The sequence below is a fragment of the Chlorocebus sabaeus genome, chromosome 15, assembly GCF_047675955.1.
Source record: "Chlorocebus sabaeus isolate Y175 chromosome 15, mChlSab1.0.hap1, whole genome shotgun sequence".
NCBI classification, from domain to species: domain Eukaryota; kingdom Metazoa; phylum Chordata; class Mammalia; order Primates; family Cercopithecidae; genus Chlorocebus; species Chlorocebus sabaeus.
The window spans coordinates 24,856,304-24,882,037 of NC_132918.1; the positions used below are offsets into that span (position 1 = coordinate 24,856,304).

Consider the following 25,734-nt stretch of genomic DNA (forward strand, 5'->3'; position numbering starts at 1 on the left):
AAAAAATGTAAAGGCAAGACTATTCATAAAAGAGGTTAAAAATAGCGTAAGATTAAATACTAATAGTGGAATTCCAGGGAACTTGCTTAGAAGTCCCTGAGCCATAAGTGGAATCGGCTGATACAATAGCTTCAAAGACTTGGTAAATTTTGAGGATTTTAGTAATTTAAGACCATCAGGAAAACTAAATGTGAATGATATAGAACCCTGACTATATTCCAATTTTACTAGTCATTAATTCATTCAGTAGATAAATATTTTTTCAAGTACTTTCTAGGCTCTGAGGATATAATACTGAAAAACAGTGCTATGTCTTGAAACTTACATTCTAATATGGTAGACATGCAATACATAAACCATACAAATATCCTAAAACTTTGTGCTGGCTCTTGCTGTTATACAGAACATTCAATGTTTTAAGAATACTGAATGCCTACATTGTTAGTGGCACTGGGAATGAACTGATAATGAAATCCACAAATTTCAGTCCCATGTTCAAGATCATCTTCAATATTACACAGCCTATTTGCATAATATTATCTATCTCTTACTCCTTACCTCTGAGACCAATAAAGAAAGCCATAGCCAACCCAAACCACATGTCTGACCCGAATACATCTCTTGCCCAGAACCTCTTCACACCTACAAAAATTGTTCTTTTAATCCATCTCTTTAGAGGGGGGCTCTCCAATGTGAAGGCCTTACTAATGCCCCTAAGTTAGATTTTTCCCTCAATTTAAATGCTACACACCTGTGCATGTCTCACTTTAATAGCATTTATTTTGTCTTTTACTGTGTACTCGTATTCATGAACATACCTAACCTAGTCATTTGAATGGCAACTCTTTGAGGGCAGGGACGCTATAGTTTCTAACTTTTCTCAGTATATTAGGCTTTATTTAGCATGCTACCTTACCTAGTTCACTTGCAAGTCATATTTCTTGTATTGAATCGTGTTATATTTGCTTATGTGCAATGATAGAAGATAAAATTCAGTCACTGGTTCATGAACAACATCTGTTCAAGGGAATCTATATAAGTTTATAAGTAGTCTAACATTAATCTTAGAGTAATATTACTAAACGTACACCCTCAGCCTTGATAATGTCCAACTTAGTCCTGAATCTTTCAATTTTCTTGTTTCTAATGTAAACTCTTGGTCAGAACTCTCGAGTTTTCAAAACTGTTAACTCTTGTGAATTCCACATATAACCTGAACTTTAGGGAACCTATGTTTATATGTCTATGAATCCTATCTCTACATAATCATCTCAGCCAATAATTTATGTTCAAAATATAAAAACCAACCTTTCCTCAGAATTTAAATGCATAGAAAACTCAATGCACAACCGAATAGAATTCAACAAATTTAAAGTGTAACAGTGAAAACAAAATATTCTTTTAAATTCATATTTAATATTGTGGCATTAGATAATCTGCATACTAAGTTATCCAGACAGACATACAGCGTATGAAGGTTCAGAAATTAATCTATGTTCAGCACATGCCTATTTGTAATCATACGATAATAATTCTGCATTTAGGTCACATATACATGTTATTGTGTGCGTATACACAACACACATTCACAAAACATATCAGACCATACAAAATGTACACATTCATGACATGCATTTTTCATAAGTAGTGTTTTTATAGCTACACAATGTTTTTTTTCTGGCACACAGATTTGAAAACACTGATATATTACAGGTGTGTTTAAGTCTACACCTACAGGTAAAAGTCTACTCCACGGCAGTCAAACATTTTTTGCCATTGTCTTTTAAGTCATATCCAGTAACACTGCACAGTGATACAGGTTACGTTTACTTTCTTTTTCTCTAAAAAAGAAACATAGAAGAAAAGCATTTTTATACCATTATCATGTGTTTCTAAAGACTGTGACTCATGTCACACTTCTATTAATAAACAATGTTCTGTAAAGCTTTTATTATATCATTTTGGAAAAATGAAAGATTATGACTCCCAAGTCCCCATGATCCTGGTGAAAATGAAATGGGTGTATACACATAGGCGCAATCCAGGACACACAACGTTTGGTACACAAAGGACGATCAGACCAGTCCTACCCAGAACAATTCCATTGAGTAGTTTCTATTGCACGTACCAGCTCGGCTGCCCAGGATCCATTCTGCCTTTAAATACTACAAAGCAATTTACACTCCAAGTGCCGCCCGCTTAAGTTCTTCCTTTTGCTCTCAGAAATGGAAATACTTGTACAGTGAGTGATGCCTTGTTGCAGCTGCTTCGCGAGTCCAGAAACCCATCTCTGAGCCGCGCGGGATTAAGCCCTGCGGCTCCAAGCTCATTCTCCCCAGCAGCTGGCAACTGGCTGGTCGCTGGGAGGCGAGAACGGGCACCAGCGCGCCATCTGGAGGCGTTACGAAGCAGCTGCAGCAAATTTATAACAACTGGGTGGAACAAGGATGTCAGAAAATTGTTAAATAACCAAATGGTTTTTTCTCTTGTTAAATAATCAAACGGTTTTATTTACACATTCTTGTGGATTAAAAAAAGAGAAAATTGCAGGAAGATCTCATTCTGTTGCCTATGAATGTTCTCTGTCTTTCATACTTCACAATAAAATAAAAAAATAGATTTCACGTATGTACAAACACCACGAGATGGCAAATTTTCTGCTTGTCGGTGACTCATCTCAAAGGAAGATAATTAACACTGACTGCTTTCAGAAGTTTCAGGGTTTGTGTATTTAACTCAAAGGCAGCTTTCCAAAAGAGAAATCTATCCCTCTGAACTAACGCAATCCAAGTGTGTTAAACATGCTCTGCTATTTTGAAAAATTATGAACCTTACATTTGGAAATGTTCGGTCTGCTTCTTATCAATGCATTACACTGACTTCAGTATGATAACAAGGAAAAGCAGTTTCAGCTATACTTCATGTGATCAGGTGTTCATATGACTTTAATATTTCAAAAAAAAAGTTCTTTCAATTAATTTCCCACTATTAATCTCCAAAAGCTTCTTTCCCTTAAAGAGAATAATTCGGTATACCTGGATGAGATATAAGCTTAATTAATTGAATAGAACATTTTAGGGCTTGTCTACTGCGATATGCATTTAGAAATATAATCATTAAATATTTCTTCATTCCCTGCAGGTGAGTGAACCCCACTTCTGCCCTGATTCTGACTTCTATCACTGCATCATGATTTTGAATTTCACTTTTTAAAAATAAAAAATTCACTTTAAAATTATTTAATCAGAATCTTATATAGAGTGGTTTTTTTTGTTGTTGTTGTTGTTTTCAGGGAAATGTGAACCAGAGATTGATTATGTACTCTGTGAGGTCCCCTTGGGAAACAGAAATTCTTAATCACTTCGTTCTCAAATCAGTTTTTGAGAATGTCTGGCAGAATAAACATAGAAGAAGTTTCCTTCATCAGTATTTCATCTCAAGTGTTTATTCCCATTTGTATAATAAATGAACATACTGTTTTTTCAAGTGCATACCACTAGACATATTCTGAAGAAAAGTAAAATTTTTATTTTAAATACAGACAGTATATACCAAATATTTATACTGTAATTTTTTGTGAGTTTGTTAAAGGTCTGAAAACAGATGTTCTGTTTTTAGATGAGATTAAAAGGAATGTTAATTCTTCATGTCTCTATACCTTTGGCTTTTAGCACTGTGGAACTTGAAAACTATTTATTAAATAACTGACTACTAAATTACATGACTTCTATGCTGAAGGATAGTTATAGACTTCTTTTTTTTTTTTTTTTTTTTTTTTTTTGAGACGGAGTCTCGCTCTGTCGCCCAGGTTGGAGTGCTGTGGCCGGATCTCAGCTCACTGCAAGCTCCGCCTCCCGGGTTCACGCCATTCTCCTGCCTCAGCCTCCCGAGTAGCTGGGACTACAGGCGCCCGCCACGGCGCCCGGCTAGTTTTTTGTATTTTTTTAGTAGAGACGGGGTTTCACCGTGTTAGCCAGGATGGTCTCGATCTCCTGACCTTGTGATCCGCCCGTCTCGGCCTCCCAAAGTGCTGGGATTACAGGCTTGAGCCACCGCGCCCGGCCGATAGTTATAGACTTCTTAGAAAGTCCAGACTTCAAATGTATAGTTCAAGATAGCAAGCAGAATAAATAGCACTTGGAAACATATAAATAATAAACAAATATACAGTGACCACATATAGATGTGTCTAACCAAATAAAATTTACATGAACATTCAGATGTAACATGTAGATAAATCAGGGATAAATTTTCACACATAAACATCTTGACCTTACAAAATCATTGTTTAAGTAAATATTCCCATGTTTTACAAAATATCAAGTAAATATTAATCATTGTTTAAGTAAATATTTAAAAAATTAAGAATAAATTTACTGAAAAAATTAAGTAAATTAAATATTTACATGTATAAGCAGAAAAAAGTGAGACATTAATGAGAGGAGTGAACATATGAATCTCATAGTCAAAGACACTGGGGCTATGCTCGTCAGAACCAAGAGCTGAAAATGATAGGAGCTGATGCTGCATGCAGAAGAGATGATTATGTGGTTAAGGGAGGAAGAAAAGTATTATGGTAACATGTTGTTTTCTGAAAGGTCTAAACTTAGTTTTAAAACACTGAGAACAGGGAAAATATAGTAAAGGAGTAAATCCCGAAATAGAAAGATACTAAGGAAGTAAAGGATATTATTTCAGTTTCCATAATTTAATATGTGTAACTCAAGAAAAGAAAAAGTTTAAGACAAAGTCACACCGCGAGGTCTAAAGAAATAAAATAATAGGGGGTTCTTAATGTTTGTCTCTTTCAATAAACTAGAATGAGGATCTGTATTAGATTTCTATTACTGTATGACAAATTACCAAAAATTTAGTGGACTAAATCAAAATACATTTATTAAATCGTGGTTTCTGCAGGTCAGCAGTCCAGACATGGCTGAGTCCTCTGCTCAATGTCTTATGAGACTATGATCAAGAGGCCAATTGGGCTGCATTCTTATCCGGAGGCTTGACGGAATAATTTATTTCCAGATTTAGTCAGGTTGTTGAAGTATTTATTTCTCTACGGTTGTAGAACCCATGGTTGCTTGTTTCTTCAAGGATATCAGGAAAATGTGTCTTCATTTTCAGGAGGTTACCAATCTTTCTTTCAAGAAATTTCACCTGATTAAGCTAGGACCACCCCAAACAACCTCTCTTTTGGTTAACTCAGAATCATCTGATTAGGGAGTTGAATTACTTCTGTATAATTATTTCCCTTTTGCCATATTTTATTGAGTAGAAGGAAGTACCAGGTTCCATCCACACAAAACAACAGGGGATTAGGCAAGGGCATGACCCATTGGGGGTCACCTTAGGGTGTGTCCACAACAGGATCTATGTAAAGGCACATGATATTTCTTGCTTACCATTCCAAAGTTAATTGGGGTAGACTTGGGGAAGTGACAGTATGGGGTCATTTTGTTGTCTTTAGGGTCAAGCAGAGCATGAATTTATTTATCATAGGAGAACTATAAATGCATAGTTATGTCTGTGATGAAAGAAGTGTAACAAGAACAACAAGAAGCCTGGAGGAGTCATCTGATGAAGAGGAAACATGGAAGTAAAAGATCGATGGAGTGAATTGAGGAATTATGTCAGACTAATGAGTAGGACTTGGGACAGTGAAGAACATTGGTGCAGATGAAGCTGCAACAGTTTTATGTGTTAGACATATTTATGTTGCCTGGATGTCTTCCCACAGGCCCTCATGCCTTCACAGCCATGTTCTGAGGTGGCTCAGCTTTATTAGATAGGTGTATATACCTGACTGAAAATAATACAACTGGAGATTGTCCAGAAATTTGTGGTCTTGTGTGGCCTTACTGAAAAAAAATTAACCTGTCCAGTTAGATTTTCAGGAATTTGAACTAACAGAAAAAAGAAAAGTTATCAGTTGCTAGAGAACATTGTAAATTAAAGGTCATGAAATAACTGAACTGACTGCTAGCTAATATAAAAAAGAACTATTCAGCAGGAAAAAAAAAAAGAGATGCAAAAGGAAGTAGAGATTAGAAGTAATAGTCATTCATTTAATTCAACCTCCAAAACATTCATATGTAGTTCCTATTATGTACTGGGCACTGTTTTGGGTGGCAATGATACCACAATGAATTAAAGTCCCTGTTGTGATAAAACTTATTGTTGTAGGAGGTGGTAGATTAGCACAAGTTAATAAATTATATGTTATCAGGTAGATAAACTGTAGGAATAAACAAATTATGCAGTTCAAGAGTAATGAGGGAATTACTACTTGGGATAGCATGGTCAAGAATGCCTACATGACTATATGTCCTTTGAACAGAAACATAAATACAGTGAAGGTGCCAGCTAATATTTGTGGAAGGATGTTCTGGGCAGAGTGCATAGCAGCTTCAAGTGTCCTAAGATATGTATGTTCTTTTTAATTTGAAGGAAGAGCAAGGTGGAAAATGTGGCTGGCACAGTGGGAGCAAAAGAGTAAATGATAAGGCATAGGTCAGATACGGGCTAAGTGAAATGATCATATAGGGCTTATGAACCTGTGTGAGGACTTTGGCTTTTACATAGACAGATAGGAAGCCAGTAGAGGGTTACTGGAAAATTGCATCATACTTAAATTTTTAGGAATCGCTCTTCCCTCTGTAAAGAACAGAAAGAAATTAACGAAAGTGTTAGGGAGGCAACCATGCGGACCCCAAGAGAGACAGAAAAAAGACCTAATATCCTATTATGTTCCCCATGAAGTCTGGCTGTACTAGTTTCAATTCTTGATTTCTATGAGATAAAGACTGTAAATCTTTTAAATAAACAAACAAACAAAATCCCACCAACAACCCTTTTCTTAAACTAGTAGCATGGGTCTCAATTCCTTGTCAAGTGAACACTATACTGTCCACATGATAGAAAGAAGCCAGTCCAGCTTACTGAGCAGCAGGTGGTGTGTTTTGATTGATTCATCCTATCGAGCTGAGTTGCATATGAAAAGTCCCTGCATGGATTAATACTTGCTCAAAGCTTTAAGGAATGTTAAAAACTATTCAGCACTTGAATATTCTGGATTCCTGTTTATTTTGGCATCACAGTTCAAAGGTAGTAGAGTTTTTAAAATATGTTACCTTTTAGTAAATGATAGAGGGCGCTTGCATATGGGGAGTTAATGTCAACCTACTATATCATTGAAAGGAGTTATTTTTCCAGGGTTTAAACCCACAGAAAAAGGTCAGTTTCTAAAGATTATCTTATCTTTTCGGACACAAGTGTTCCAAAATTTCTGACTTAGTAAATATTATCATTCAATATCAATACAACATATTTAGGACATATAATTCATTTTTAATATGTTATAGATAGCTATTCTATTTGTTTTATACTACAGAATCTTTGAAACCAGATATTCTCCCCATTTTAGAAATAAAATAATTCAAACAAATAATTTATAAGAAGTCCATTAATTTCCAACTTTGTATCCTTCTAACACACACACACACAGAAACACACACGCGTTTGTATCACTTGTATATGTGTAGGCATATTTTGGCTATTTTTCATGACACTTCAATTGAAATATCACACAGTCAACTGTAATACATTTTAAGGTGAAAGTGGGAGATGTCAGCAGTTGCTTTTTCACTTTCTTAACCACATCAAACATTTCATCACTACCTTTTGAATAAAAATATCTAACTGAAACAAAAAGTAAGAAAATTAGTTTTAGGTCAGATTCTCCTTTGAAATTATTAAGGGTACAACATGAAATATGTGCTTAATATACAAGTGTCAAATATTTATCTTCTATTTATATTTTTGGTAAATCTTTTTAGAAGGTACTTTATGATTTTTTGGGAGGTAGAGGTGAATTTGTAATTTCATGAGTTCTACATTATTTGATAGCTTTACCATCATTAAAAACTAGTGAATGATACCTTCACCAAGACACATATGCTTATTATTTTTTTCTGGTTCATATTATTTAAAATATTTGCACAATAATGACATTTGTAATAAATGTTTTCCTATTTACCAATGTTTTAAAAAACCATGCCAACTGAAGTGCCAAATTCAGATCATTCGTCGTGAAAGTATTTTGTCAAACATGGTGAAGAAAAAATGACATGCATATGGAATAATACATTTATCTTTAGATGCCCAAATAAGAAAAAATCAATTTCAGTACTAAAAAGGCAGAGTTACAGTTATGGAAATCACTAAACATTGGTTGTTTAGCAACATAGAAATGTGAAGGGAGACTTAGATAGAATATAGTAGCTAAAAGCAGCTATAGATGCCTAAGCCTCAGTAGTGATATAAGGGAGGCAGCCAAATTCAAAGAAACTTTAGGTTTTTTTTTTTAAAATTTAAATAAGTTACTTTGTGAATTGCTGACACTAAGAAATACATTCAGTGTTTCACTACACTCTTGTTCTATACTTAAGATGTATGACTGTACGTAAGATTTCCATTATTTGTGAATTCCAGCACATGATCATATTAAAGCCTTTTATCTATTCCCATATTTGGTGCTGAAAGCATTTTTCATCAGGCTCTTTATATTGAAATCAGCCTGATTTCAAAATATTCACTTTATATTCATGTTCTCAAATGGCTTTCAAAAATTCAAAAACCATGAGAAATTTGGTTTTACATGTAAACATTTACATATATGGTTTAGGCTCTCTAATCTCTGTAGCTGATACCAGTACTGTTCTTCTATGATGTAGCTGGTTTAAAGTCGGTAGATTAAAAGGACACATACAGAACTTCAAATGTGCTCCCAAAGAGATATCCATGAAGACTAATGAAACTATTGTGGATGTTTCAGAAGTAACTCTCAAGCACTACAATGCTCTCTAACATTTTGTCACTTCAGTGCTTACAACATATTCTGTAGTTTCAGGGCCTCAGTTATTTATCAAGTCTTTCTCTAGCTCAAACTCATATCTGGAAAACTAGTTCTACATTTCTACCTGGCAGGTGAGTTTCTTTGCATAAATATATACTTAAATAACTAGGAAGTTTGCTACCTTAGACTTTTAAACAAGTCATCAAGGGGTAAAACAATAACAATTGACGGAAAGTAGAAGTTTTAATTTGCTTAACTTTCTTTTCAATCAGTTAGATTTGTCCAAAAATAAAATGGCCTGCTCTGAAATGCACTAAGCTCCAATAACTATGAAACAAACCTGCACACCATTCATGTGTACCCTGGAACTAAAGATAAAAATTTATTTAAAAAATGTTCATAATCTTGATAACAACTTGCTGGGGGATAGTGAAGCAGATTATAATATCACATAATTGGTCAAATTAGATTACCTTCCAAGTCCCTCTTAACCTTGAGATTTTATGATTCTATAAAATTATTATTTTATTCTCTCATAATATCATGTTTAAAAATATTTTTCTATCATTAAAGCTTATCTGATTTACCTTTTTCTATTACGTATAAAACCTACATTTATTTCCTGATGCGTTATTCAATAATCAATTTACTTCAACTTATACATTTGATTTATTTCTCTTCATCTTAGTCTTTTAAAACTTTTTCCCCCTCAGTAATTTTAATCTTAACATCTATAATTTATTAATTCCAAATAATTTTGAAAAATATCTTTAAAAGGAGACAATAACTTTGTGTCTAATCCAGCCTATAAATAAACATTTGTTCATGCTGAATAGTTTAAATCTGATTGTCTCAAAATAGCTCACATAACCTTTGAGATTAAAACTCTTGTTTACTTCAAAAGAAGCTGAAGTTTCATTTAGTGGATGCCTATAAAGTGCTTTAAAATGTTTTAGTGAAACAGGATATAAAAGATCAATGTTTAATTGAATATCTTGCAGCTTCTTCATACTTACAGCTTGTTAAATCTATGCTGATTCACTAAGTTTTATAAGATGCTATTAAAAAATTATCAATTGGTTTGGAACTTTTTCTACAACATAAAATGTTTCAAAAGTGTTTCTCCTATGGAGATACAGAAAGATCAACAGAAATAAACATACAACAAAAGTAAAAATATTAATTCATGTTTTATCATATTTTTATTTGTTTAACTTCTACAGCCTATGTTCCCATTTATAAAATTGTGTGTAACTATATTTTCAATTGTTTCAACAGCGGTATATCAAAAGTTAAGCAAATGGTAAGGCAGTTAGGTTTTGATGGTTATCAAACATGTAATTTGTTGACCTAAACAGAATTTCCAATGAACAAAGAGAAAAAAAATATTTTTTTTACCAAATATTTTTACAATGCTTCACAAATGTTTTTACAATGCTTAATAACAGACAAACCAAATACGTAAATGACCTAAGTATGTTGTACATAATCATAGATTACTACAACTACATTTAGAGTTTGGAACTTTCTTGAATGCCTACTTCATTGTACAACAAACAGTTCTCTAACCCTAGTTTAATTAGTAGTAAATCTTTTAAAACATGTATTTATTTTATTTAAACTATCAGAATGAGCAAAATATATGCTAGACGAAAAAATAAAGTCTATCTTAGTTATTTTGATATCATTGTTCCCCTCTGAAAAATGACAGAATAGTTTAAAAAACTATATGAAATATTGTAATGCTTATAATTTAAAAACAAATCAGCAATGTAGACGTGATATTTGTTGAACTAAAAATTACATCCTATATATTATTTTATGTAAATGATGTTTGGTTAAAATAAAACTAGGGACATGTAAATGTCTGTGTGGAAAGCACTAAAAACTCACAACATAAAATCAAATATCTATCATAATCACTTACTCTACAATATTTTTATCTGGCCTGTAATATTTGTATGGGGAGTACTCATGCTTAACACTAACAACCCGTTCTAGGTATTCAATCTTCTGCAGCTCCCCAGTACCCTCAGGCCATACTAACATCTGATCAGAGTAAACAAATTAATATATTCATGGCCCTCTTATCAAAATAACCTTGAAAATAGTTCCAAAAAGTTAAAGAGATCTGGTAACTTTAGGAGTAATGTTGCCTAATGTCTTTCAGGATTACTCTAATATCCTCCAGCCCTGGGGCTCAAAGGGGATGTGTGTGATTTCACACTTGCCCACATAAAATATGGTGTACCCAGGAGTGATTCTCCTCAAATTGGGCAACCACCTGAAAAGGCCAAAAATATCTCTGTGACACATCAAACTACTGATGCAGTTTGGTTTTTCCTAAATCTGACTGATTCATTATGGGGGTGTACTCCTTTGGCAACCCTGCCTGGATATACCACTTTGAAGGCCAATTGGGAGACCCAGTGAGTGAAATACCTAGGGCAAATGTTTCTTGTACATTGACGTCTCCCTGTATGTAAAATTCGCATGGAAGAATCTAGTATCCTAGAAAATACTGGAAAGAGGTTTGGAACTCATGCCAGTGAGTCTGAAATGCTTTACTTAAAAAGAATCCATTTTAATACATGGTGCTTTTTATTACTTTCTAGGTCCCTGTAGATACTTTACTAATCTTAAAAATCTTCAAGAATGCTGAGTATTTTAAAGAACAAATGGAAACAATAGAAGTATGATATATACACATATATATATATATAAAATCTAAATTCACTTTATGCAGAACCAACACAGTTGCCATACTAAATTTAGTGTGTGTGTGTATATATATATCCCAAAAAATTCCACAGGCCCCTGGCTGTCTCTATGACCAACTCCATCCTTTCCTATCTTTTAATGTAGGTAATATGGACACTAACTTGTGGTATTTACGTCCATAATATGAACTAATGATGGTATAAATTATAGTATATAGAAATTCACTAAATAAAGATGTAAAACATATATTCAGGCCTGTCTGTCAAAGGATTTTATGCATAAATTAAAAGAGAGTACTGTTTATTTGCAAAGGGTGAGTTGGAGTTCTTTGAATGATTTTAAAAATAGGGTCAAGATCATTCTACCTCTACAATTATAATAGCTAAATAACTTTGCTTGCCTTGGACAATGTATTGCATTCACTTCAGGAAGAAATGGCAAGAGATACAGAGATGATTCCCCAGGCTACCTTCTATTCACTTTGGGAGTTAGTGGAAGGCTGCCCTCTTTCCAACACAGTCGCTGATGAAAGGGATCTATTAAAAAGAATTGCGTTGGTTTACACTGCAGATTGAATGGAGCATTAAACGACTGCATTAGTATGACTGCAGTGGGGGTAATGGTCGCCTCTATAATGTTGTAATAACACTTTCACATACATGTAATAATTGTTTCAGTGTCCGTATCTAATTTGTCACGAAATGATATCCAGCATCTCTCCGGAAAATGCCCCCCTCCCAACTCCCTGTGCCCTACAGTTTTATTTCCCCACCCCCCCACCCCTGGCAAATGTAAACAGATGAGGAAATATGTGTACTTTCAAATCGTCACCCATGTATCATGAAGGTGGGGGATTACTGCAAATCACTTGGAAACCGCTCCCCGGAGGCGTTTAGCGATACCGCCCACCAATACAGCTCAGATGTTCTTAATTTGATTACCCCCCACCTTTTGGGCTGTAATTTTCCAAACAGGCATCTCTCTCATTTGCAAATACAAGTTACAAATCAATCCACAGATACAGAATGCTGACTTCCCGGCAATCAATTTCACAGGGTGTCTCTTGAAGAGCTGCCAGGTTGTGACCGATAATGGGGGAGAGGGAGAGGGGCACAGATCGAGCGAACGCGAGAAGGGGGGGGGGGGGGAAGAGAGAGAGAGAGAGAGAGAGAGAGAGAGAGAGAGAGAGAGAGAGAGATCACTTGCTTCCTTGCTTCCTAAGCCGGGATTTTGCCTGCGATGCGCGGCGAGAGGACTGCGGCGGCTGATTTACACAGTTGGCGCGGAGGAGGGGCCGGGGGTGCGGGGGGGACGCGCTGGCGGAGCTCCGGCGATGGGCTGATCTGGGGGCTCCCGAGCGCCGCTCCCTTGGTGCGCGATTTGGGGGCTGCTGATGGATTTGCATTCAGGTTCCAGCCCTGCGCTTCCTATATTGACTCCTTATACCCGACCTCGCGCTTCCGTTTAGGAGGAGACGTTGGTAAGTAACGTGTAATCTGATTTTAGTTATTTCCTAGGCCATTAAAGTGGCACTTTTAAAGCAGGTCAGTCTTAAAAGATGCCGCCGCCGCTGCCGCCGCGAGCGTCTCCTTGGCCTGAAACGTTCGGCGGTCCCCTCCCCCTCCCGCCCCCCCTCCCCCGCACCTTCTCCCGCTGGAGAAGTGAGGGTGCTTGAATGGTGAGCGGTCAGGGGACTCACTCTCTGCCAACGGGCTCGCTTCACCTTCGTGCTTTGCCTGAGATCTCCCAAATCCAAGTGAAATTTGGTGTGCACAGCCATACTGTGTATTTGTATCTTCTCTCCCTCTCTCCTTCTTTCCCCCCACCTTCGCCGTCTGACCAATGCTGGGATCTGAGATCTAGTCGCCCCCTTCCTGCCTCCTTTCCGCCTCTCCCCACCCTTTTCTTCTCTCATCTACACACCATCCACCCCCACTCCCACCCACCTAAAGGGCAAAGAGCAAAGACACCCTGGAAAAGCAAGGGCTAATTCCATCTTTTCGGATGGAAGGAGGCCTCGGGCAGGGATTGTGAGTGACAACCTTTCAGGAAGAGAGAAAGAGAGAAATCCAGAGACTGAGCTCAGGCTCTCGGGAACAACGAAGCTCTCCACTGATCGAGAGCACTGAGATTTTAAATCAAAGGAACCTAGTCCTGGGACACTCACTCTGCCTGCCTGCCTGCCTGCCATCGAAGGCATAGGGAGCTGTGGTCGTGAGCTCCCTGTCACTGACATCGCAGCGCTAGGTGCGCGCCCGGCTCTCCCATTGGTATGCAGCGACCATTTCCCTGCAAATCTCAAAGGTGGAAACATTTAAACGGATTACAAGCGTGATTTGGTAGCCTTTCGGAAAGTTGGTGGCCAGAAGAGGAGAAGCTACAAGGCTACAGTATGATGGATACAATTCAGCCTCCCAGAGAGTTTGCCTCTCCCGCTGGGAAGCCCCTCGGAGAAAACCTCGGAGATCCTAAGCGCTCTGCACCATAGGTACTCGCCGCCATCCTTTCCTACTTTGCCTAATTGAAACCAGTATTTCTTCTATGTAGGATGTGCATTGTGGAGCACATCGAGTTTGGCCGCGGTGTCTTCTGTACGCTCACAGGTGCTAGGGGTTTGTTGCAGTTTTGAATTGGATCAGTTAGGTGTAAGGACGTTGGTGGAAGGAGGGGTATCGGAGACTAACATACCCTCGGACCTCTTTTCTGGGTGAAGACATCGTAAGTAACTCCAACAAATAGGCCAGGCGGCAGAGCGAAGGACCCCTCCCCCAGTGGATTGTTCGCTAGTGTTGTAAGGGGTAGAAGGAAAAACGCTTGAGCTTTTAATAATTTTCCATTTCTAAACAGACCATTGTGCGTTTCGCCTGACGACAGCAGATTAGAAACGGATCTATAGACGGCTGAAAGCTCTTCAGAAAATGAATGATGCAGCATTTTAATTACTTGTTCTAGGGAAGATAGTTTGCTTCCATATTGAAATATTTAATCTTAGATCTGAAGAGATTAGTGAGCTGTAAGATCCAGCAGTGGGGAGGAGGCAGTGGGAAGGGGGCACAGCGGGGAGAAAGGGCTTCTTGTCCTCTCTCTGGACAAACAAATGGCTCTGGGCGCTCCCAACAGGACACGGAAAAAATCGGGGCCCCATGGCTCAATACCCCTAACTTTTGGAGACCTCCCTGTCCTTTAGACACGCTATCCTGAGCTAAAGGAAAGCAAAAAGATGAGATAGCCTTTAGGACATAGCCCAGGTCCAGAACTTAAGGGGTTTTAGTTCAAGAAAGAACAGAGACTTCATCGCCGAGACAATATTTACCGTCATCTGGAAGCTCAGGGCAGCCTCCGGGTTACCCATCGATTCCATCACATCATGGGTTCCGATAAGACCCGATAAATAGTCACCGCCTCTGCACATTGGGTACCCAAAGTGCTGGGCGGGGGATGGGGTGGGGGAGGGTGCGGGTGCAGGCAGCTGGTGAGGGAGAGGGAATTGCTCTGATTCTGAGCTTAGGCTATCGGTATTGGTTTACTTCTTGGCTGAGACCTATGGGAGTAATAGGGTGGGTCTGGAATTTTAAGGATAGAATGTTAGAAAATTCTGCCCTCCTGCTTACTTAGTCTAGGGTGGCATGTTTCTAAAATTAGCTACTGTGTGTCAGTGGACTCACGCGTGGTCATTTTAAATGCAAAATATTATGGAAATTGCCTTTGACTTCTAAGGAACACATTGTTAGGTGATTTACCTGTTGTAGAGCAGTAAGGTATTGATATGTAAACTGTGCTTTGCTTTAAAATTTGCTTTTGTAAAGGGTCCTTTGAGGGGAAACCGTCTCTACCTACTAACTTTGAGCCCTTGGGCAATTGAGATTCAGTTTAGTTCTTTTGCAACCAAAAAGTCCCTCCCTTCTCCCCCTCGGCAAGTTGGTGACAGGGTTGGTGTGTGCTGGTGGGGGCAGATGGGGAGCATCCACAGCACACGGGTCCTGTTAATCTCCTTTGCTGCACACTTGGCTCTCCCCAGTTTCCTCACCAAGCTGCATTCCTTCCCAGCAGGCAGGACTGTAGTGCTGTCAGCTGAGCCTTAAAAAATTCCTTTGAGAGGGTTCCTGAACTATCATCTGGTAGGCCCTCCACAATACAGTATCTTCCTTCAATCACCTCCATCCCCACTCCCAGCACTCCCTAGGATCCACTTCCCGAAAATTTCACGGAGAAATATTTGAGTTTAAAAAATAAGAAAGAAAAAGAAAGAGCGGACAAAAACATTCAAATCCTTAAATCCACCCCAATCCCGCGAGGTCTTTTCCGGCGGCAGAATGTGAAATGTACCATTGTTATCCAAGTGGTCTGTATCTCCTTCCAGAGAATTGGCTTGTCTCTGTTTTTAAAAAGGTGAAATAAAAGAAATGCTGCTGAACCCAGGGGATATCGAAGGCTTTGACCTGCAGCACAACAAAAGAATTCCTGGTGCAAAGGGATCGAAGCAAAATGCAGGAGAAACTCGGTCCAAGTCTTTCAGGCTGTCTGAGCTTTTATTCGGGACACCCAGGCAGAATCAGACAGATTTAGCTTTTCTGCTTTGGGGACCTGGATTTTCCCCCCATCCCCGTCATTTCAGGGAATGGCTGTCCTGTGAAAAAGATAATTCCGAAGGACAGTCTCACTTTTCAAACCACCTGCACTAGAGAGGGGGAGCTTTGGAAACTAGAGGAGCAGATGATCCAGGGGATGGTTTCCTCGAGAGTTTAAAAAAAAAAAAAAAAAAAAAAAAGAGAGAGAGAGAGAGAGGAAAGAAAGAAAGAAAGAAAGAAAGAAAGAAAGAAAGAAAGAAAGAAAGAAAGAAAGAAAGAAAGAAAATGCCTAAAATGCCTATCCCCCGCCCCCCTCCCCCATCTCCACCTTCCCCACCAAAGAAATGTTTCCCATAGGTTGGTCTCCTCCCACTTCGCTCTTGTTTCTTATTTTGCCAATTTGTGTTCTCTATCCCTCTACTTATTTTTCCTACACACACACACACACACACTCACTCACTCACAACTGTATAGTCAGGGCTTCCTAGCGCTCGTTCCCGAACCTATGCTAAGCGCGTTCCCTTTGGAACTCATTTTCATGACGTGGAATACCGGGTTCAGGGTTATAGCACATATATATTTTTAAAGCCGGAGCGAGGGAAGTCTGAGATTCTGTACTGTGATTGAGCCTTCCTTCCTCCCTGCCTCCCTCCCGCCCTTCCTCCCAGTGACCAGTGATGTGCTGTGGGTACCCAGAGAGAGCAGCCACCGCGGCGGCAGCGGCAGGGGCAGCAGAGCTGGAAGCCTGCTGCAGCCCCTTCTCCTCCCTCCTCTATTGAGTGTGCCAAGCGGCAGTTCTGCATCCTAAAGAAGCCCATTGAAGAGCCCATTGCATTCCCAGCACGTCTCAAGCTTGCTGCTCTTTTTTTTTTCCTCTTAGTCCCCCCGCCCAACCCCCTTTTATCCCCTTTTGCTTCAGCTTCAGCAAAGCAAAGGGAGTGGGAGGGTAAGAGAGAGAATCCTTAAACTCAAGCTTTTTTTTCTCTTTTTCTTTTCATGGTTCACGGTTCCAGGCTAATAAATAAATAAATAAATTACAAAAAAAAAAAAAAAAAAAAAAAAAAAAAAAAAAAAAAAAAAAAAAGAAAAGAAACCCAAAAAACTCTGGCAAAATAGGTAAGTCCAAGACATCTGGAGCCTTTTTTGCCTAAACCACAGGGACCTGAAAAACAAGAAAAATATTTAAGATAGTGAAGAAGGAAGAACTTAAGTAGATTTTAATATTTCATAAGGGAGATGCAAGACTAATTGATACTGCAATGTAGGCTTTTCTGCCTTTTCTCTCTCCCTCTTTTTCATTTAATTGTTTTTAATTTTTCAGTATTGCATGTCTGAGGCAGACTTCTCTTCGCTTTCTCACGGTATCTCCTTTCTTTACAGCTGTGAACATTATATGCAAGTGTAATGTGAAGATTTATTTTTTCACTTTTCCTATAAATTATATCATTGTGTTTTAAGAAGAAGGTTGATGAAATATATCTTTCTGTGTGCTATCTGTGAGGAAAATATATGCTAGAAACTTTGGTTTATTTTTATTGATTAAAATCAGCTATTCAATTTTGATGGATATTTTAGTGACTCAGGAAGGAGAATATAATAAAACTGCATTATTATCATTTATTTATGTAAACATTTTCATATACTGATGTTATTAGGCAAGGAAAGCGATGCATAGAGGAAGACTCTATGTTATCAGAATAGTGCATTGCATTTGTTTCTTCTGATTGGAAAAGAATGATATCTTTTTGAAATTTATTTCATGTGATAGATCATTTATCAGCAGGTAAGAATAGAGGTTTCCACTCTCTCTTGATTTTAACTACCCGCCTCCCCTCTAACCAGTCACCTGCTCTTCTAGCTTTTTAAAGGGTTCCTCAGTTGATCTTGAAGGCACAGATACACATTCCAAACTAAGCTTTGCGAATGTTTTAATTCAGACACTTTCAGACTCAGCATCCTCTAGCTGTCCCTATCTTTAGCTCTGACAATTGCATGGGCATGTTTTTTAGAAGGGCTAATGACTCCTACATGCTTTAAATAGTTAAATGATACAAATATATACAAATTACTTATTAAAGAAGATGACAGTATTCTATTCTTGGGCCAAAGGATGTGGACATATAGTATACATACTGACTACACACTATTATAAAGCATGGTATGATCATTTCATAAAAATAAATCTTAAGTTTTCCTGAGTTGCTGATCATTCTACACATCCCAACATCTGATACTGAGCAACAGGCTCACACTTTATCATACTAATCAATATAATAATTTTGGAGTATGTCATGTATTTTTAATAGTCACTTATAATTCAAAGAACATATTTTTCCCATCAGAGTTCCAATCAGATTTATTATGAGTATCTTTGATGTCAACATGAGTTTTAACAGGCAAACAGGTGTAATGGCCACATTATTGCTATTATTACTGAATCTGCTTATGCCTAAAAGGAAGTACGATGTACCAGTTCTGTTGTTTGTTATACAGAGGCAATGCAGTCTGCTTTTGTTCATGCGATATGCCGTTTACCAAGTATGGCTTGGTTCAGGAAAATGTCACTGCATGGTTCAATATTTCAGAGTCTCCTAAGTTTAAAATATAGGACACACTCTAAACGTTAAGTGTATTGCTAGCTCATTTTGAGTGTCACTTCTACAATTGCTGAAGTTTTTATATAGCTCTTAAAATGCCCCACATGTAGGAGTCAATTAAAATAGTACATATGACTAAAAGCTAAAAATCTGCATTTTTATTTCTGTTGCAGTTTTGTAATCAACCACGAACGATGAAACCTTCCATAGCTGAGATGCTTCACAGAGGAAGGATGTTGTGGATAATTCTTCTAAGCACAATTGCTCTAGGATGGACTACCCCGATTCCCCTAATAGAGGACTCAGAGGAAATAGATGAGCCCTGTTTTGATCCATGCTACTGTGAAGTTAAAGAAAGCCTCTTTCATATACATTGTGACAGTAAAGGATTTACAAATATTAGTCAGATTACCGAGTTCTGGTCAAGACCTTTTAAACTGTATCTGCAGAGGAATTCTATGAGGAAATTATACACCAACAGTTTTCTTCATTTGAATAATGCTGTGTCTATTAATCTTGGGAACAATGCATTGCAGGACATTCAGACTGGAGCTTTCAATGGTCTTAAGATTTTAAAGAGACTATATCTACATGAAAACAAACTAGATGTCTTCAGAAATGACACCTTCCTTGGCTTGGAAAGTCTAGAATATCTGCAGGCAGATTACAATGTCATTAAACGTATTGAGAGTGGAGCATTTCGGAACCTAAGTAAATTGAGGGTTCTGATTTTAAATGATAATCTCATCCCCATGCTTCCGACCAATTTATTTAAGGCTGTCTCTTTAACCCATTTGGACCTACGTGGAAATAGGTTAAAGGTTCTTTTTTACCGAGGAATGCTAGATCACATTGGCAGAAGCCTGATGGAACTCCAGCTGGAAGAAAACCCTTGGAACTGTACATGTGAAATTGTACAACTGAAGAGTTGGCTGGAACGCATTCCTTATACTGCCCTGGTGGGAGACATTACCTGTGAGACCCCTTTCCATTTCCATGGAAAGGACCTACGAGAAATCAAGAAGACAGAACTCTGTCCTTTGTTGTCTGACTCTGAGGTAGAGGCTAGTTTGGGAATTCCACATTTGTCATCAAGTAAGGAGAATGCATGGCCAACTAAGCCTTCCTCAATGCTATCCTCTGTCCATTTTACTGCTTCTTCTGTTGAATACAAGTCCTCAAATAAACAGCCTAAGCCCACCAAACAGCCTCGAACACCAAGGCCACCCTCCACCTCCCAAGCTTTATATCCTGGTCCAAACCAGCCTCCCATTGCTCCTTATCAGACTAGACCACCAATCCCCATTATATGCCCCACTGGGTGTACCTGTAATTTGCACATCAATGACCTTGGCTTGACTGTCAACTGCAAAGAGCGAGGATTTAATAACATTTCTGAACTTCTTCCAAGGCCCTTGAATGCCAAGAAACTGTATCTGAGTAGCAATCTGATTCAGAAAATATACCGTTCTGATTTTTGGAATTTTTCTTCCTTGGATCTCTTGCATCTGGGGAACAATCGTATTTCCTATGTCCAAGATGGGGCCTTTATCAACTTGCCCAACTTAAAAAGCCTCTTTCTTAATGGCAACGATATAGAGAAGCTGACACCAGGCATGTTCCGAGGCCTACAGAGTTTGCACTACTTGTACTTTGAGTTCAATGTCATCCGGGAAATCCAGCCTGCAGCCTTCAGCCTCATGCCCAACTTGAAGCTGCTATTCCTCAATAATAACTTGCTGAGGACCCTGCCAACGGACGCCTTTGCAGGCACATCCCTGGCCCGGCTCAACCTGAGGAAGAACTACTTCCTCTATCTTCCCGTGGCTGGTGTCCTGGAACACTTGAACGCCATTGTCCAGATAGACCTCAATGAGAATCCTTGGGATTGCACTTGTGACCTGGTCCCCTTTAAACAGTGGATCGAAACCATCAGCTCAGTCAGTGTGGTTGGTGATGTGCTTTGCAGGAGCCCTGAGAACCTCACGCACCGTGATGTGCGCACTATTGAGCTGGAAGTTCTTTGCCCGGAGATGCTGCACGTTGCACCAGCTGGAGCATCCCCAGCCCAGCCTGGAGATTCCCACCTTATTGGGGCACCAACCAGTGCATCACCTTATGAGTTTTCTCCTCCTGGAGGCCCTGTGCCACTTTCTGTGTTAATTCTCAGCCTTCTGGTTCTGTTTTTCTCAGCAGTCTTTGTTGCTGCAGGCCTCTTTGCCTACGTGCTCCGAAGGCGTCGAAAGAAGCTGCCCTTCAGAAGCAAGCGGCAGGAAGGTGTGGACCTTACTGGCATCCAAATGCAATGCCACCGGCTGTTTGAGGATGGTGGAGGTGGTGGTGGTGGAAGTGGGGGTGGAGGTCGACCAACTCTTTCCTCTCCAGAGAAGGCCCCTCCTGTAGGTCATGTGTATGAGTACATCCCCCACCCAGTTACCCAAATGTGCAACAACCCCATCTACAAGCCTCGTGAGGAGGAGGAGGTGACTGTTTCATCAGCCCAAGAAGCAGGGAGTGCAGAACGTGGGGGTCCAGGGACACAACCACCGGGAATGGGTGAGGCTCTCCTAGGAAGTGAGCAGTTTGCTGAGACACCCAAGGAGAACCATAGTAACTACCGGACCTTGCTGGAAAAAGAGAAGGAGTGGGCCCTGGCAGTGTCCAGCTCCCAGCTTAACACCATAGTGACGGTGAATCACCATCACCCTCACCCTCACCACCCAGCAGTTGGTGGGGTTTCAGGAGTAGTTGGGGGAACTGGGGGAGACTTGGCAGGGTTCCGCCACCATGAGAAAAATGGTGGGGTGGTGCTGTTTCCTCCCGGGGGAGGCTGTGGTGGTGGCAGTATGCTACTAGACCGAGAGAGGCCACAGCCCGCCCCCTGCACAGTGGGATTTGTGGACTGTCTCTATGGAACAGTGCCCAAATTAAAGGAACTGCACGTGCACCCTCCTGGCATGCAATACCCAGACTTACAGCAGGACGCCAGGCTCAAAGAAACCCTTCTCTTCTCGGCTGGAAAGGGCTTCACAGACCACCAAACCCAAAAAAGTGATTACCTCGAGTTAAGGGCCAAACTTCAAACCAAGCCGGATTACCTCGAAGTCCTGGAGAAGACAACATATAGGTTCTAACAGAGAGAAGAAAATATATTAGTGCTTTTCTTTCCCCCCCAAAAGAAAAGGAAAATAAAAGAAATATATCCCTTGCTCCCTTTACACTTGTCCCAATAACTCCATCCTCACGATCTTCCCTACCCTGAACAAAACTGAAACCGCATGATAACTAGAGAATACAGATGTATGCTCTCCCCTCTCAGATGTGATTTGGAGGAAGGGCCATACTCAGATCATTAATCAATGAAGTGCCTTCGCAGACTTTTGCCAGCAAATGTTATCATTATTTTTTTATACTGAAACTTGAGACTTTGACTGTGCCATGTATAAGGTATACCGGGGATCATTGTATGGATCCTAATTAAGTAAAACTCAATGTGTCTTTTTATTTTCAGTAACTATTTTTTTTTAGTTGTAGTTTTGTTTTAAAGGGAGGGGGGAAACAAGTTGACATTTGTCATTTGTGGCTTTCTTTCTTCTCATCATGGCACAGATTCTGTACATGTATTAACAATGCAGTTTGCTGCATGCCTGGAAACTGCAAGACGGGGAGGGAGGGGGCGGGTCTTGCTCGAATGTTCTCACTCACTATCTTGTCTCTCATACACATATCCATCTGCAAACCGTGATCCCTAAACCTGCAGTTTCTTCCTACTGGTGCAGGTACACACACACACACACACACACACACACACACACACACTCCGTACCATTCCCATTCAACCCAATCTGCTTAGTTCGGGTTTGATCCATTTTTCTCCTCTCCATAGTTCCACTACCCTTCACTGCTAGTGTACAGCTCACAGCATCTCTCCTATCACCCTGGGAAAAGTCACATTCTAGGCTGGATTCTACCGAAGTGGAGGCCTGGTGGTTTAACAGCCGAAGACACGCGCCTAGGGGTGAGCACCCTCTTTGTGACACTTCATCCTGATGCCAAGATTTTTTGGAGAACATCTGCACTTTCTTATATATATATATATAATATTTAAAAACAGCAACTGGGTATATATCACTAACAGCTTTGTAGGAAGCACTTTTAATGTTTTCTCTCTCACACACAAAGATTCAAAAGAAATGTGCATATATTTATTCTGTAATTTCAGTGATTATAAATTGTAAAGGTAATGTTTAATCATTGTATAGTGATTATGCGTCTGGTATAGCTTTCCTAATAAAAAGTTTTTGAAAAACATAATACATTATATATAGAGGATACAAAGCTTGAACCTTAAACTCCAGCTATGCCATGCCTTTCATGCTCCCATTTTAAAAAATGATTTCTTTTACTTGTTACACAGAAAGTAATTTATTAACGGGTTTGATGCACTGTGATGTTGATAAATCTTATATCCCACCATCTCTATTCCAAACCAGGATACAATTGAGACTTAAAATCTGACTTACAGTTTATTTTTTTTCCTTGACTTATGAATTTCAATCTTAGTAACCAATGATGCACGTTTCCTAGGCAAGATGCAAGGGGGAGAAAATAAAATAACTAGATCACTGAGAAGTACAGGATTAATTAGGAGAACGTAATCAAGGATCCGTACATCTTAATAGATGACATAAAGAAATTGGAGAATAAAATTGCTATTGTTTTTAAAATATGTAGTCCAATTACATCACCCTCCTACACCCACACGCTTCCACATACACCCACACAACCCAGTAAATATCAAAGGCCTTGGCCTTGGAGCCAATTATATGGCCAGAATCCTGTGAAAGCTGTCACTTACATTTGACTACTATTTTCCAACCACTGACAACAACTGGCCCCAATAACGTTTGAACTAAGTCAGAGGATGCTGAATGAGTTTTTCGTCCTATGACATTAAAATTATGTTGAAAAAATAACCTGACAACAAGCCAAGTTTAGATCCATTTATATGTGAGCGAAACCAAAGAATACTGGATTTTTACGGCGCCGGTATCAAATTGGTGGAGGAAACTTAAGAAAACAGACCTATGAGGCAGGCACTTATCAAAGTAGGCCATTAGAGGGCAGCAGAGCTCCAGAGAGCCACAGACCCAGGACCTGCAGAACTGTGCAGTGAGGCCGGTGTTCTCCGCTAGTGTTTCCTCAAAGTGCCCATAGTAGGAATTATCATTACGTGTTGAATGTAATTCATCACAAGTCACTGATGCCTTATATCACATTTTTTTTTTCCACAAAAAGAGAATGAGTCTAGCAGTTTCTGAAGGTGTGTCACTACTATAGCATGAAGCCATTGTAGTAACAAAATGAAAGCTCCATGAATGTCTACAAGAGTATATTTTTATTTCTCTTGATTAATTATATAGAAATGTCAGCATAGGTATGCATAAAAATAAAAAAAAAGTGTATCCATATAAAATTGCAGTTTTGGGGCACTTGACAAACTTTTATGCTCAATTATTTGAATATATTTTGGAATTATTTTAGAAGGAAGAAGCCCATGAACATCATCCACTTTATCTCTCTGTGTGATATTGAAGTGAAGCTCTTATGCAGAAGACTCAGGCCCACTATTAAATAGGTGTCATTCTTCTTTTTTGTTTTATCTTCTCCTTTTCTTTCTTGCTTTCTTTACTTTCCCACAAATCACCTTTCTTCTAGTTATCCCACCTCCTTTATTCTTTCTAATTATCTGTCTCTCTCTTTTTTTTTAAGGTACATAAAACCAATATTACACTTTAAGTGTTTTAAAGCCCAATTTATAGAGTCTCTGAACTAGCAATTTATCATACTTCTGTTCCTCCTAATCAAATGGTTTGGGGAATAATAGAAAGCATATGCATAGTAAAAACTTAAAAGTGCAAAGCTAGATGCTTCAGATAATAGTCCTCATTTCTTTAATGAACATGTACATATTCATAACACAGCATATTATACGAATCAGGCTAAAGTACAATCTCAAAAAGACCCTGGTGCTTTCAGCATTTGAGAAATGAGCGTCCATAAATGATATCAAACTACAATATAACTTGATAATTATAATGTTTGTATTTTACTTATGAAATACAGAAAGTAAGGCTGTTTGGTCTTAAATATAGTTGGTACTTTCACCCTTGAATGAGAAATACATTTATTTATTTAGTAAAAATAAATTTATACGAGAACGAAATTTTGTATTTAAGGGAATAGTTTTTTGCTTTTATGGAATTTTCTACCCCCTGATTAGGACATTTATTTTTACTGTGCATTAACATTACCTAAGTTAGTTTCAATTTATAATACCAGATCTGTTTTCATTAAACATGATGGATATTAATGTAGGTACTATGATTATAATATGTTTTATGTTTTTGCTGCAGTAAAATACTTATTTTTAAGAAAAAGAGTACTAATTCACTTCATTGTGATGACTAACTTAACTGAAGCAGACCCAGTTCTGACAGATATTTGCTATTATTCATTGCTATTTTTATTACTAAGTATAGTAATAATATTTAGAAATAATAAAAATATTGTAATATCTCAAACTATAAGAGGATTAGTGAGAAATAATTGGAAATTAACTATTAGTTTAATTCAATAACAATTTTAACATCATGTTATACATCATATGTGGTATTATTTATGTAGATGTTTTTATATTTTTATTTAGAATGCTATATTATTTTATCTAATTGCAAATACTTAAAAATAAGGATGATGAACACTATAATTTTAACAAAGTTTAGAGAGAGAGAATCAAAAGGAAAATTTAATGACTGAGCTTGAAGATTTCTTTTTAAACCTGGCAGTATTACTTTAAACCCTTCATATTTGAAAAGAATATGTTTAGGTTTATGAAAATTTATAATGCAATTATAGAACAAAAGAACTTTAACTATCGCAACACATTATTTTGATTCACTTAGTGTAAATTCATTATTCGTACAGT

General features: G+C 38.4%; 1 protein-coding gene and 1 long non-coding RNA gene across 4 annotated transcripts in view; one reads left to right on the plus strand and one right to left on the minus strand.

The window, feature by feature from the left end:
• Positions 1-2,340, minus strand: part of LOC103221313 (uncharacterized) — a 349,435-nt gene extending 347,095 nt beyond the window's left edge. For both annotated transcript variants that reach the window (XR_012095553.1, XR_012095554.1), the window contains exon 1: positions 2,129-2,340. This is a non-coding gene — a long non-coding RNA (uncharacterized lncRNA). The remainder of the gene's footprint in view (positions 1-2,128) is intronic.
• A 10,440-nt stretch (positions 2,341-12,780) lies between these two features.
• Positions 12,781-25,360, plus strand: SLITRK3 (SLIT and NTRK like family member 3). 2 transcript variants are annotated; one of them, XM_007972206.3, is made up of 2 exons: positions 12,781-13,061; positions 18,920-25,360. In XM_007972206.3, exon 2 carries the CDS (start codon positions 18,941-18,943, stop codon positions 21,878-21,880), a length of 2,940 nt encoding a protein of 979 aa, XP_007970397.1. In that variant the 5' UTR covers positions 12,781-13,061; positions 18,920-18,940; the 3' UTR covers positions 21,881-25,360. The 2 variants fall into 2 exon arrangements, with proteins under 2 accessions (XP_007970397.1, XP_007970396.1); XM_007972205.3 differs by lacking the exon at positions 12,781-13,061 and adding an exon at positions 13,269-14,069.
• The last annotated feature ends 374 nt before the right edge of the window (positions 25,361-25,734 follow it).

Bases quoted from the DNA above. Each gene is read 5' to 3' on its own strand.
- SLITRK3 (XM_007972206.3), top strand. From the start codon at position 18,941: ATGAAACCTTCCATAGCTGAGATGCTTCACAGAGGAAGGATGTTGTGG.